Genomic DNA, 12,858 nt, shown 5'->3' with positions numbered 1-12,858 from the left:
CGAGGGTTGCGATCCCATTGCCGGTCCCCGGTCCGGTGCGGGGGCAACACTGAGGGTTGCGATCCGTTGCCGGACACGGAAAAAGACAAAAAAAAAAAAAAAAGAAATATTAATAAGACTTTTAGAGTTTTGGTATGGTTATTAAAATCCTTGGTATATTTTTAATTTTAAAGAAATGTCATTACTGTAAGATAATTTTTAAAAATTATTAGTGGACCAAGATTCTTTAAGCCAGGCAATTTTTTTCTCAGTCCTTAATCATTTTATGAAACCTTTTATTTGTGTGCAGTTTAAGACAAATATATGAACAGAGCTGTCCGCTTGGCTTAAAATACTTGTATTCAATTTTTTTATAGTGATATGCAGAAAATGTCCTACTATCCTTTCATTCATTCATCAAATATTTTCCAGCACTCTACTCATCAGTTGGGGATACAGTCAGCAAACAAACCAGACAAAAATCCTTGCCTTTGGGAGCTTTCATTTTGGGGGGGGAGAGACAGATAATGATTAATATGCATAAAAGTAAATAAATTATTGTATGTTAGAAGATCAATTCTTTGTAGGAGAGAAACAGAGAAGACAAAGAGATACCAAGATGTCAGATAGGGATGGGGGTAGATGTAGTCCAGGGCAAGCCTCATTTGGAACCTGAAGTTTGATCAAAGAATTAAAAGAAGTAAGGGGTGACCTAGACAGATATCTGACAGTACAGATTGAGAGAGTGTTCACAAAATGACAAGGGGCCACTGTGGCTGAGTAGAATTGTGGAGAGAGCGGTGCAAAGGAAATCGAGAGCTAATGAGAACAGGGACCACATAGGGCTTTCTAGGCATTTAAGGAGCTTGAGTTTCTCCTATGAAAGAAATGAGGGGCCCCTGGAAGGTTTTAAGCAGAGGAATGGTGTAAGCCCAAGTTTTAATTATCACTGTGGCTGCTGTGTTAAGAGGACATGAAGGTGACAAAGGTAGAAGGTGGGAGACCAGTCAGGAGGCTATAGCTGTTAACCCAGGTGAGAGATGTTGGTGGCTCAGACAAGGGTGCAAAAAGTGGAAGTAATAAGAAGGCACCACATCCTGGATATGTTTTGAAGGTAGAGTAAGGTTGCCAGATAAAATAGAGGACATTCAGTTAAATTTTAATTTCAGATAAACAACAGACCATTTTTATATATGTCCCATGCAATATTTGAAAGATGTGGTCCCAATTTTTCACTTCTCCCTGAATCCGTGCCTTTTGCTATGAGACTTTAAAGCTCCTCCCACTAAGAGGCAGAGTATATTTCTCCTCTTGACTTTGGTTCAGCCGTGTAGTTTGCTTTGGCTAAAAGAATATTTGCAGGCATAATATGACCAAAGGCTTGAAACGTGCTTGTGCAAGTGGGCTTGCTCTCTTGTGGCTCTGCCATCGCCATGAGAATAACGCCAGGCTTCACGTCCCCGGAGGAGGTTGGCAGGCATGAGAAGCAGAGCCTAGTCACCCAGCCAAGCCCAGCCTAGATTAGCTGATCCCCAGATGACCAATAGGTTCTTGAACTCAATAAATGCTTATTCCTGTATGCTGCTGAGATTTTGTTACATAGCATTATTCCAGCAATAGGAGAGTTGTCTCAAGATACAGACAATATGTAAAGCCATAAGACTAGGTGAGATCACCAACAGAGTGAAGATCAAGGACAGAGATCCCAGGGCACTCTCTCATTAGGGAGATAAGGAGGAACCAACAAAAGAGACTAAGAAGGAGTGACCACTTGAATAAGAAGAAAACCAAGGGACTGTGGTATCCTGGAAGCCAAGTAAAGTGGGAGTGACCGACTGTGTCAGATACTGCAGATATGTCAGAAGAAAAGACGTAAGGTCTGACCTTTGAATTTAGCAGTAAAGGTCACTAGTGACCTTGACGAATGCAGTTTTGGGGAGTAGTGACCTTGACAAATGCAGTTTTGGTGGAGTTGTTGGGTGAAAGTTTAATAGAAATGATTTTTAGAAAGAATAGAATAGGAGATTGGAGAGAGTGATAGTATCAATAACTCTTCTGAAAAGTTTTCTACAAGGAGAGGAACAAAATAAAATAACTGTTGCAAGAATTGGAATAAAGAGATTTTTTTTTTAAAGAGAGAAAAATAAGATTATATTTGTTTTGTTTTGTTTTGTTTTGTTTTGTTTTGTTTTGACCGGTAAGGGGATCGCAACCCTTGGCTAAAGAGAGAAAAATAAGATTATATTTGTTTTGTTTTGTTTTGTTTTGTTTTGTTTTGTTTTGTTTTGTTTTGACCAGTAAGGGGATCGCAACCCTTGGCTCGGTGTCGTCCGCATCACGCTCAGCCAGCAAGCGCACCGGCCATCCCTATATAGGATCTGAACCCGCAGCCTTGGCGCTCCCAGCACCGCACTCTCCCGAGTGAGCCATGGGGCCAGCCCAATAAGATTATATTTGTGTGCTCAAAGTTGCTGAAAGTTTGGGGGTGAGGAAGAAATAGCTATGAAATAGTCACTTGGGAGGAGGGAAACGTGAATGGACCAGGAAAATACGGTGCACTTGTCAGGTAGCTTTAAGGACTCACTTGAGGTTCATGCCATGAATTTAAAATGAGACCAGTCAACAGTATGTGTTTTTATCCAGTCACATCCACCTACTAGTAGACGAAGAACGGGATTTAACAAGGGTGGTGTTTAGCTAAGCAAGTATGAAAAAACAAAGGCCAGAGAGGGTATAGGCGGGAGGGATTATACTGGTAGACTTGCATTTAAGTTGAGTAAGGAGAGAAGACATGAAGTAGGGGAGGGACAGTGGAAGATAGTAGGATCAATACAGTGTTGTCCAGAGAAAGAGGAAATAGTCATCAGAAAATAGAAGGCATGGTTGTTGGTAATAACAAGGTCTGTGACATGACCATGAGAATGAGTAGCTGAGCTAACGTAGAGGATAAAAACAAAAAATCACTGGAGGAGATGAATTCAAGGAAATGAGAAGCCAGCGTGTCACGAGAGTCATCTACACTAATATTGAAATCAATAAGAATTAAGACAGGAATAATTTAGGAAAGACCAAGAAGAGTCAGGAGTCATATTTGTCAACACATGAGAGTCAGAGGTTAGTAATGATGCAACAATGAGAGACGCGGGGGGGATGGGCTGATGATATGTGGCCCAGAGCTGGGGGGGGGGGGGGGTTGGGTTGATGATATGGGGCCCGGGGGTGGGGGGGGGGGGTGAGACAAGGAGGGAATGGCCAGGAAGGGGCAGCGATGAGCAGGGAAGATGCCTTCCCCTGGTCCAAACCCTGTGACCAAGGGCTGTGGGGAAATCAATGTCCTCAGGGAGCGCTGGGCTCCCAGCAGACCGAGAAGATAAAGGGAACAGTCAGAGGAGACAGCGAGTATATAGGAGATTTTGCTCATGAAGGACCATGAATCTCTGAGGACTCGGGGAGAGGGTTTTAGGAGTCAGAGTGGAGTGGGAGAAAGGTTCAGAACAGGAGTGCAGGGCCTCAGGGAAAGCTGAGTGAGGAAGACTAAAAGCAGCCCAGCTCTGGGGCCTGTTGCAGGTACAACATAAACAGAGAGAAAGTGCTCGGTGAGATTAGTCTTGGATTCAAGGCAATTAGCTGTGGCGAGGCTTTGAGTTTGGGAGGCTCAGGAGAGGTAGGTGTCCGGGGCTCCCTCGCTCCTGCTGATAGGGGCAAGAAAGTCTAAGGAAGCCCGAGTTGTACTCTGAGCACACGGGCCTCCTTCCAGTGCCCAGGAAGGAAGGGTAGAAGATCTGTATATCTGTGGGAGATGGATGCTATAGAGACATAAAATTAATATGATACCGTAATATATAGTATAAACATTTTAAAGACATTATCACAGTTGTCTGATTATTGTAACAAATGTATGAATACAAAATCAATTTCTTCCCTATTAACCTGAAGAATAATCTGACATAATGATGAATAAAGAAGGCAACACACATGCACACGTGAACATATGTACTATAACCTATATTTCATATATACCCACCCTGTCAACCTTACATAGTTTCTTACATACCTACCCTATAGATCTCTATAGTTTCTAGGCCAATTCTATTCTCCATCCATCTGCAGCAATTTTTCTGGTTCCAAACAATAAAAAGGTCTCTCAGTTTCCCTAGAAACCTTCTTAACTTCTCAAGCTTTCTTGATATTAAGAGAATCTTTTTATTTCCCCCTGCATGGCTAGAGCCTGACCTTCTCCAAATGTTCATTCAACAGATTATTACAGAGCATCCTTGAAGTACCCAGCTCTGTCCTGTGAGCTAAAGAACAGATAGAAACTTCTGGAAATGCTCAAATAAAAAAAGCCAAGCACGTTTTCTTAGTTGCTTTTGTGTGGAGTCATGGGAGAAGCAGGACTGGAATCAGAATCGTCCTAGCACTGCTTCTGGCTGGCCATGTGGCCTGAGGCAGGTTGCATCACCTCCTTTAAGCCTCAGTATCCTCTTGTATAAAACGAGGGGCTAGGCTGGAGGTCTCCAAGATCTTTGCCAGTTCCCAATGATCTATAGTCTATGAATCTGCTAAAATAATCATCCCTGGTTAATCCTATTTTATCCGAAGAATCACATTAATTTTTTTTCTTTTTTTAGATCTGGACTAAGAAATTAAGAAGCATTTCAAATCAGTATTGAGGTAATACTACAGAAGACTGTGTGTTAGGATGAGGTGGACTATTGACTTGCCACTTTTTCCAGGTTTTCTTTTTTAAAAACAGTGCCTCCAAGGAAACATGAGAAACAGCACCTGAGGCAGGGAATCCATGTGCTGTGACAACTTCACCACTGAGTGGTGTTCATGGATTAGGGTCTAGGTTGTAACTGGAATTTTTTGCTTCCTGATGATTGGCTAGTATACAAAATCAGCTGCATACCCTAAAAGATCCCAGTCAGTTCTTAATCATTGCAAGCGCTCTTTGCTTTATTTTAGCCCTTCACCTGTGTTCCTCCTTTGGACTATGTCATAGCTCACTAAAGTAGAGGGGGTGTGGTCAGGAAGAAAGCCAAAATAATTCAAATTAATGACTTTTGCTGCTTGAGGAAGACTAAAATGGTATTTGGAATACCCTGATATGAATTAACCATGACCTCTTATTGCCAAGGATGGTCAAGAATTGACTGTAGAATTGAGAAACAACAAATACAGAAACATTTATGGAGCCAGTAGAACCACATCTGAATCCATCACAGTCTAGTAAGCAAGGGGGATCCAGAGTGATCATGGAGCATTATAATGCCACACCCTGACATTATAAGATTCTGAGTTTGATGCGTATTCAGTGCCCGTAACCTACCAGGTAAGATGCACAAACGTGAAGTCAAGGCTGGGAGAGAGAAGAGAGACAGGCTTACCTGGGTCTTTCTGTTCTCCCAATTTGTCTAGAATGTTGAAGGAAATGTCGAGGTACTCTCTCTGGATAGCACTGACAGCAATCTTTCTCTGTTTCCTCTGCCTGGGAATAATCTGAATCTTGAATTCTGATTCCTCGGCTCCATCCTCTTCTGCCTTCCTTTCAGCATTCTGTTCCGTATCAGATTCAGCACTGGTATCAGGCTTCTCCCTTTCTGTGGGATTCTCAGCATCTTCAGGAACTTTGAGGAGGACGGTTTTTGCCCCTGAACTTGGTGTCAGCCCACCACACTTCTCTTCCTCAGTGCCAGGGTCAAGGTTATCGTCCAGTGACATCTCGGGGAGAGCGAATGACTTCTGAAGGAGGTCTCGTTTCTGCTTCAGTGTTAGTGGGCTGCCATAGGAAACCTCTTGCTTTGACAGTTCTTCAGAGTCTGCAGGGTCTTCCAGGGCTACAAGAGCAGAGTCCTTGTGACCTGCTGACTGGTTATTTCCCGAGTCCTTAGGGGAAAAGTCTTCCTGCCATAGGAAACCTCTTGCTTTGACAGTTCTTCAGAGTCTGCAGGGTCTTCCAGGGCTACGAGAGCAGAGTCCTTGTGACCTGCTGACTGGTTATTTCCCGAGTCCTTAGGGGAAAAGTCTTCGGAACAGTCCTCCACACTTACTTGCACAAGGGGAGTTGTGCTTAGGCTGAGGACAGAGGGATGGCTGGGGCTGGACGGAGAGGAGGCAGCAGTTTTCACAGACGTCCCACCATTTCCTTGGTTCATCATCTCCTCCTCTTCGTCACTCTCCACTATTCTGAGAGGCGGAAGAGGCTCAAATACGAGGGAGTCACTGTCAGACGTTGAGAGTAGAGAGTGCTTTTCAGGCCCAGATGTTGAATCTGAGGACAAATCTATCAGATCTAAATCCTCTTTAGGAGCAGGCTTTGCTGGAGAGTCAACCTTCACGTCAAACGTCTCCATGCAGTTTAACCTAACTTCTGGTATTACAGGCCTCCGAGTTTCTTGAAAACCTTCCACAGCCGGGTTCTCGGGGATTTCCATATTGTCAGGCCTCGTAGCAGAATTCTGTCTAGAACGTCCGTGGTCATTTTGTCTCTGTGTGATATAAGCAGCTTGGGCAGGAGGCTTATCTATGTCACACCGATCTATGCAAGACTTTCTACGATGCTCATCTAGTGTAAACAAGAGGGAGTCTGCATTCCCTATATCAAGAGATTTTTGTTTAAAAGAGCGCAGCTTTTTTTTCTGAATGCTTTCTTCTCTCACACAGTGTAGAAGGCTGTCTTGTAATGCACCCGTTTCTCTATATTCAGCCAGTTCTATTTCACCTGATTAAAACAGAAAAAGCTAGTACTATTTTACTTAGAGGTTTTACCATTTTTTTCCCCTCATACTTGGGCATACAATTGGCATAAATCATAATCACAATCCCAGCTCCACCAGAAGGGAAAATGGACTTTCTGGCCAAGTTTTTGTAGGATTCATTCTAATTTCAAAAACCAGGAAACTTTGAAATGAAAGAAACCAAAATAGCAATTTACGATCTGATTTCCAAAGTCAGGCTTCAGGATAGTTCCTCAGCTCTATTTGTGCACAAGACAGGGGTTCATTTTTTGGCTGAGGCAGATCTAGGAAACCGTATCCAAATTGTGTGGAAGAGAAGCAAACATTTTGCAACAAATCAAATCAAGCAATGGCCCTCAAAGACGATCATGACATTAATGATGTATTTGTCAATTCACGTATATATATAAATGGGTATGTATATATATACTGTTTGTGCATACATATAGATAAAAATCAACGGTATTAAAATGTGTAATAACATAATAAAATTAAGATTTCACCCCAAACAAACAGTAGAGTACAACATTTCTGCATAAAATTACTAAGAGAAAAAATTCATACTTCTCTGAACATTCATCTCAACCGGCTGATATTTCACCATTTTGCTGCCGCCTATCCTTTTCAATCTTGCAAAAAAAGTTTGAGACTCTTTATTGCAGGGTCCAGTAGGTGTATCATGAATATCAGATTCATCAAAAACACTATCTTCTTCTAATTGGGGAGAGAAAGTCAAAATTACACTTAAGAGGTTATTCTCTCTTAGGCTGTGTCTACACAAGCATTTCAATGAAAGCATTATGGAAGAAAGTCTGGGGTGGTTCCTGCACCAGCCCAAGTCTAGCCATGTGTTGATATTTCATCCAGGCATCAAATTATCCATATGTTGAACAAAACAATCTGTTACGACATTGCCCATCATTTTCCATGTGACGATTGGCAGCATTTTTAAGAGAGGCATCTTGATATTCCAATACAGCTTTCTAGGGGAAACTTTTCCAGTGCACTTAACACCAGATGACACATAGATGTCAGCTACTTTTTCTAGGAGTCTGCAGCACTACTTGAACTTGCCTGCTTTGGGTGGATTTTCAAGCTAATTTGGCAAAAGAAAATTAAACAAAATGAGTGGATTATGCCCTTTCCAAAAAATATATGCCTCCCTGAGATTTAGGAACTCGCATAGACACAGCCTAACACTACATGCACTTTATATTTTGTGAATGCAAAATACTGTACTCTACATTTGGTAATGAAACACACAACACACAGAAAAAGCTTAGGAAAGCCACTTATCATCCCCAAAGCTCCACAAATGATTATGGACTGAAAGAGTAAACAAAGGAAAAAGAAAACAGAAAATAACAGTCCCTCCTATTAAAGCAAGACTCTTCTCTGAGGAGTTTACCACATGTAACTTTCATGGACCTCATGAATCCCAGAAAGAACCTCTGACTCATATGATCCTAAGGCTCCATAAACAAATCAGTCACTTAGAATGCCTGTTGAGCTTGTTTCTATGTCCTTTCTTCTATCCTCATTTTAAAATCAAAGATAAACCCAAGACACATTAATGAAGAAAGAATTGTTGTGTTGCAACCCACATAGTTCATTTAACAAATTTTCTTCTTTCATCCTTCTGAGAGGCCAAAGCCACATACAAAGTGGCAAGAGAAAATGCTACTAAAATGCATTCAATACCACAATAAAGGGAATTAGCCCACTGTTCAAGTTGAAGTCACTGAAATCATAATATTTTGCCTATATGTCTACCTCCATGACAACATGAAGCTCGGGTATAATTATCATTATTCAAGATTCTTGAGTATGACAGGAGTATAAGCATTACTTTTAAGGACTGATCCTGTCCTAATGCTCGAGATTCTACAAGTAAATGAAACTTGAAGCAGTAAACTTCAGAAGAAATAACCATATTAATATTTTTAATCAGATAAAAAATAAATCTGAACAATCAAAATGAATACAAAACCCCCAGTGCACTTCCACAAAGATGCGAAAGCCTATCGAATTCCCATGTTTCCAGGGAAATGCAACACAGTGATCTGTTTTATTTCTCTTTTTCCTTTTTTAAAATAATTTCCCTTTGAAAAATACAGTTTTTCAAGCAAATAGCTATGTGACTTCTATTACATAACTCTGAAATAATTCTGAAAATGTACTGAATAATAGAGACAGAAAGGGCCGGCCCGGTGGCGCACTGCTACAGTGCGCTGCTTGAGAGCGCGGTGGCGCTCCTGCCGAGGGTTCGGATCCCACATGCAGACCGGTTCCCGCTCACTGGCTGAGCGAGGTGTGGGAGCAACACCGAGGGTTGCGATCCCGTTGCCGGTCCCGGTCCAGTACGGGCGCGACACTGAGGGTTGCGATCCGTTGCCGGACACGAAAAAAGACAAAAAAAAAAAAAAAAATAGAGACAGAAAGACCGCAAGATGGCGCCTCCCATCCAGAAAGTTAATCTGGGATTGACCCAAACACTAAATCCACACTGAGAACATCCGTAGCTTAACCTAATCTACCCAATATCCCAGAGACTAAGACCTAAGCTGGTAGACAAGATATTCTTCAGGAAGGATCTGGATTGTACCAGAACTAAAAGAACCTAGTGCTCGGAGTTTCGTCTGTAGCCAACCTATATTCTTGAAACTTTCAGCAATAATAAAACAGTGGAACACTGGCTACAATCCACCTTAAAAAAAAACAAAAAAAAAAAAAAAAAAATAGAGACAGAAAGACCGCAAGATGGCGCCTCCCATCCAGAAAGTTAATCTGGGATTGACCCAAACACTAAATCCACACTGAGAACATCCGTAGCTTAACCTAATCTACCCAATATCCCAGAGACTAAGACCTAAGCTGGTAGACAAGATATTCTTCAGGAAGGATCTGGATTGTACCAGAACTAAAAGAACCTAGTGCTCGGAGTTTCGTCTGTAGCCAACCTATATTCTTGAAACTTTCAGCAATAATAAAACAGTGGAACACTGGCTACAATCCACCTTACTGAGATATTTCTAGAGCAGTCCTACCAAATCAGACTGTACTAACACCACAAAGGGTCATTGGATATTTGGCTTTCTCTCAGTATTGGATTAGATGATGTCACCTTTTTACAGGTATAGTCACCTGTACATGCACTACAGATACACACCTTGGTTCTTCATCTCTCATCTTAAAACATCAGGCTATAATTTTACTCTATCTCAGTTTCATTCTACTGTCTCTTTTGAGGAAAAACTATCAATAGAAAAAGTGTCAATACTGCAAATAATTTAAACCTATGCAGCAAAAAATGTTTCATTTCCATTGCCTTGAATCACTTTGCATTGAATAATGAGGCTAGGAAAAAGCATTTCAGTAGATTTAGATTCCCTTAGAATTCTGGGAGCACAAAGTTCAGGGACAAAATAGACACCTAAAAATGATGACTTCACTGAGTGCCGACCAAGATTTACTTCACAGCCCAGAAGCAAGACATTTCCAACATGTGAGAAAAAGGCTTACAAACGCCCCTTTATCAAGCAGCAGAAGATATTTTACAAAACATTATTTCATATGAGATCGGCTTTAGAATCATATCAATTATTTCTCTTGAATGCTCAGTTAAAAGGTTAAGCAGCAACATTCAAGGGAAAGTTGGAAAATTAAGGAAGCAGTAAGTGATTTTTTTTGACTCCAAAATGATACCTGCTGGGGCTCCTCTCACTCTTAAGAAAAACACTGTCCAGAAATGTAAGTATTCAAGCTAAGTTTGGGATAGAATTCTGAGATAGAAAGTACCTTTTTCTTTTTCGCTGTATCTGCTTATGTTACTGTTGTCACTGTACAAAGGTCCTGCCGTGGCATGGGGCTTGCAGCTATGATACTGTGCATTGAGTGTATTGACTGTTATGTGAATCAGGTGCAGCAGGATCTTGCTGATATCACAGTCTCGGTATGGATACTGCTCAATAAAATGGAGGGAGGAAAATATAAATGGTTATTTTTAAGGGTAAGTTTTTCCACTTGATCTTGCCATTTTTCTCATTATCCCTCAGGGACAAAAATATACAGAAAGGTAAAAACATAGATTCTGATGGCCTTATTTTTACCAGGAACTGTACTCCCTTCCTCTTGCACCAAACCTCTGTTGGCTTTGCATGCTAGTTCATAGTCACAATTCCTTTCAAGAAAATTATCTGGCATAAACATTTGGTGGGTGACTGCAGTTTGGGCTATCTTCTTTGTTTTTTGACACAATAATTAATACTTAGATAAAATATGAGATTTTGATCATAAATAGAGGTTGTTGATCAATGTCCTACAATTCACCATTTTTTGTTTTAAACATTTTTAGAGCATACATTGACATGTCCTCCCATCTCTTTTTCATTCCAATAAATCTTTGCTTCTCAGCACTAATTGCTCATTATGATTCTTCTTCTGCAGGTCAAATTATTATCCTACAAAATCCTCAACTGAAGTCTCTAAGGTATGCTCCTAATGTTGTACTCTCTAAGAGAATCATTCCACCCAAATACGAGTGACTATAGCAGCTCACCTTGTACAGGATGACAAGCAAGGCCTTCAACCACATCTGCCGGATGTGAGGTTTTAGGGACCAGAGGGAACAACGAGGTGGCTGTTGGAAATAATGCCGTAGTTGAGGACAAGAGCAGTATTTGAGCACCTGAACCACCAAGGGGAGAAGGTGTTTTCCCAAGTTAATGTTATAGTCCATAACCTGAAATAGAAAAAATATTACCAACTGAAGGAAAACTACAAAGAACACTCAGAAGTCCAAAGGAAAAATCTGAAACATCCCCCAAAAAACAAAGCAACATATTTAACAGCCAGTTCATACGATATTAATAGCAGTGACCAGTATACACAAAGGGGGGAAAGTCTAACCTCACAAGAAATTTTGAAAAACTTGTAAATGAAAGTAGTTTTAGTCTACTTAATTAGCTAATTACCTATTTATTTTATTCTCTATTGAAAATAAAATTTTATGTATTAAAATATACCCTTAAACTATCAGCTAGAATAAAACTAGGCTTAATAACAAAAAGGACCTAGTATTTTTATTGGTAACCATGTGGGGAAATGGGCATTCTTGGACTTTGCTGGCAAGTGTATAACTTGGTACAATCTTTCAGAAGAGCAATTTAACGGTATGTATTCAAAAGTAAGAAAAAGCACATACCCTCTAGTATAGCAATTCAATATATCCTAAGGAAATAATCAGACAAGTGTTCCAAAATGTATGTATAAAGATATTCAGCATGGCTTTTTTTATAGTTGTCCCAAATTGAAAACAACAATTTTTCAATTTGTTGGGAGGGTGGGAAATCCTATTACAGTAATTGAAAGGTGGGCCCTTGAAGAGGTGATTTGATTCTGAGGATCATGCCTAATGAATGGATTAAATATGGTGGCCATAGGTGTGGTTCCGAGGAGCACATAAGAAGTTAGTCTCTCTCTGCTTCCACCGTCTTGCAATGTGAGACCTCTGTATCACTGTCACCACCACCGGATGTGTTTCTTAGACTGTGGACTTCCCAGCCTCAGAAATTGTAAGCAATAAATGTCATTTTCTTACAAATTACCCAGTTCCTTGTATTTTGTTATAAGCAACAGAAATGGATTAATACAATGATAGTGTGATGTCGAATGATTAACTCAACTTTTTCCACTTAAAGCCAAAAAAGAAAAAGGATTCTTTTAAAACCCAAGCAAATAAAAAATTCTATACTCCCTTACTGTTTAATAGGTATAGAGTTTAGGGTGATGAAAAAGTTCTGGGGATAGATAGTGATGACTGTATATATATATAAAATCCCACACTCCCCTCATATACCAGGCTACTGACTCTTGTTCATCTCTACAGTCCCTTCCACAGACCCCTGCCTAATACCAAGTAATTTGCAAAATCCTTTACACTCAATCGGTGTTGGCTAAATGGAATTTAATGCCTTGCTTCTACTAAAAGCCAGATGGTGTGACTTCTGAAAGCTGTTATTACACTTACTTGGGCAATTCCTGCAATAAATGCATTAAAACAAGTTGACAGGCGCATTTTTTGAGGCGCAATCATGAAGCAACCTTCCTGTTGGTCGTAGCCAAGCAAGACGTACAGGTG

General features: G+C 40.6%; 1 protein-coding gene across 1 annotated transcript in view; it reads right to left on the bottom strand.

Moving 5' to 3' along the window:
- LOC103606191 (protein unc-79 homolog) overlaps positions 1-12,858 on the bottom strand; it is a gene marked incomplete at both ends in the record, with an annotated part of 122,513 nt that overhangs the window by 65,411 nt on the left and 44,244 nt on the right. The window contains 6 exons of the mRNA XM_008590782.1: positions 5,370-5,775; positions 5,901-6,703; positions 7,284-7,433; positions 10,518-10,680; positions 11,278-11,460; positions 12,748-12,821. Of these exons, the coding sequence (XP_008589004.1) occupies positions 5,370-5,775; positions 5,901-6,703; positions 7,284-7,433; positions 10,518-10,680; positions 11,278-11,460; positions 12,748-12,821 (1,779 nt within the window). The remainder of the gene's footprint in view (positions 1-5,369; positions 5,776-5,900; positions 6,704-7,283; positions 7,434-10,517; positions 10,681-11,277; positions 11,461-12,747; positions 12,822-12,858) is intronic.

This window comes from Galeopterus variegatus, unplaced genomic scaffold (genome assembly GCF_000696425.1).
Source record: "Galeopterus variegatus unplaced genomic scaffold, G_variegatus-3.0.2 Scaffold6365, whole genome shotgun sequence".
In the NCBI taxonomy this organism is placed as follows: Eukaryota; Metazoa; Chordata; class Mammalia; order Dermoptera; family Cynocephalidae; genus Galeopterus; species Galeopterus variegatus.
This window is presented reverse-complemented; position numbering and strand designations above follow the sequence as displayed.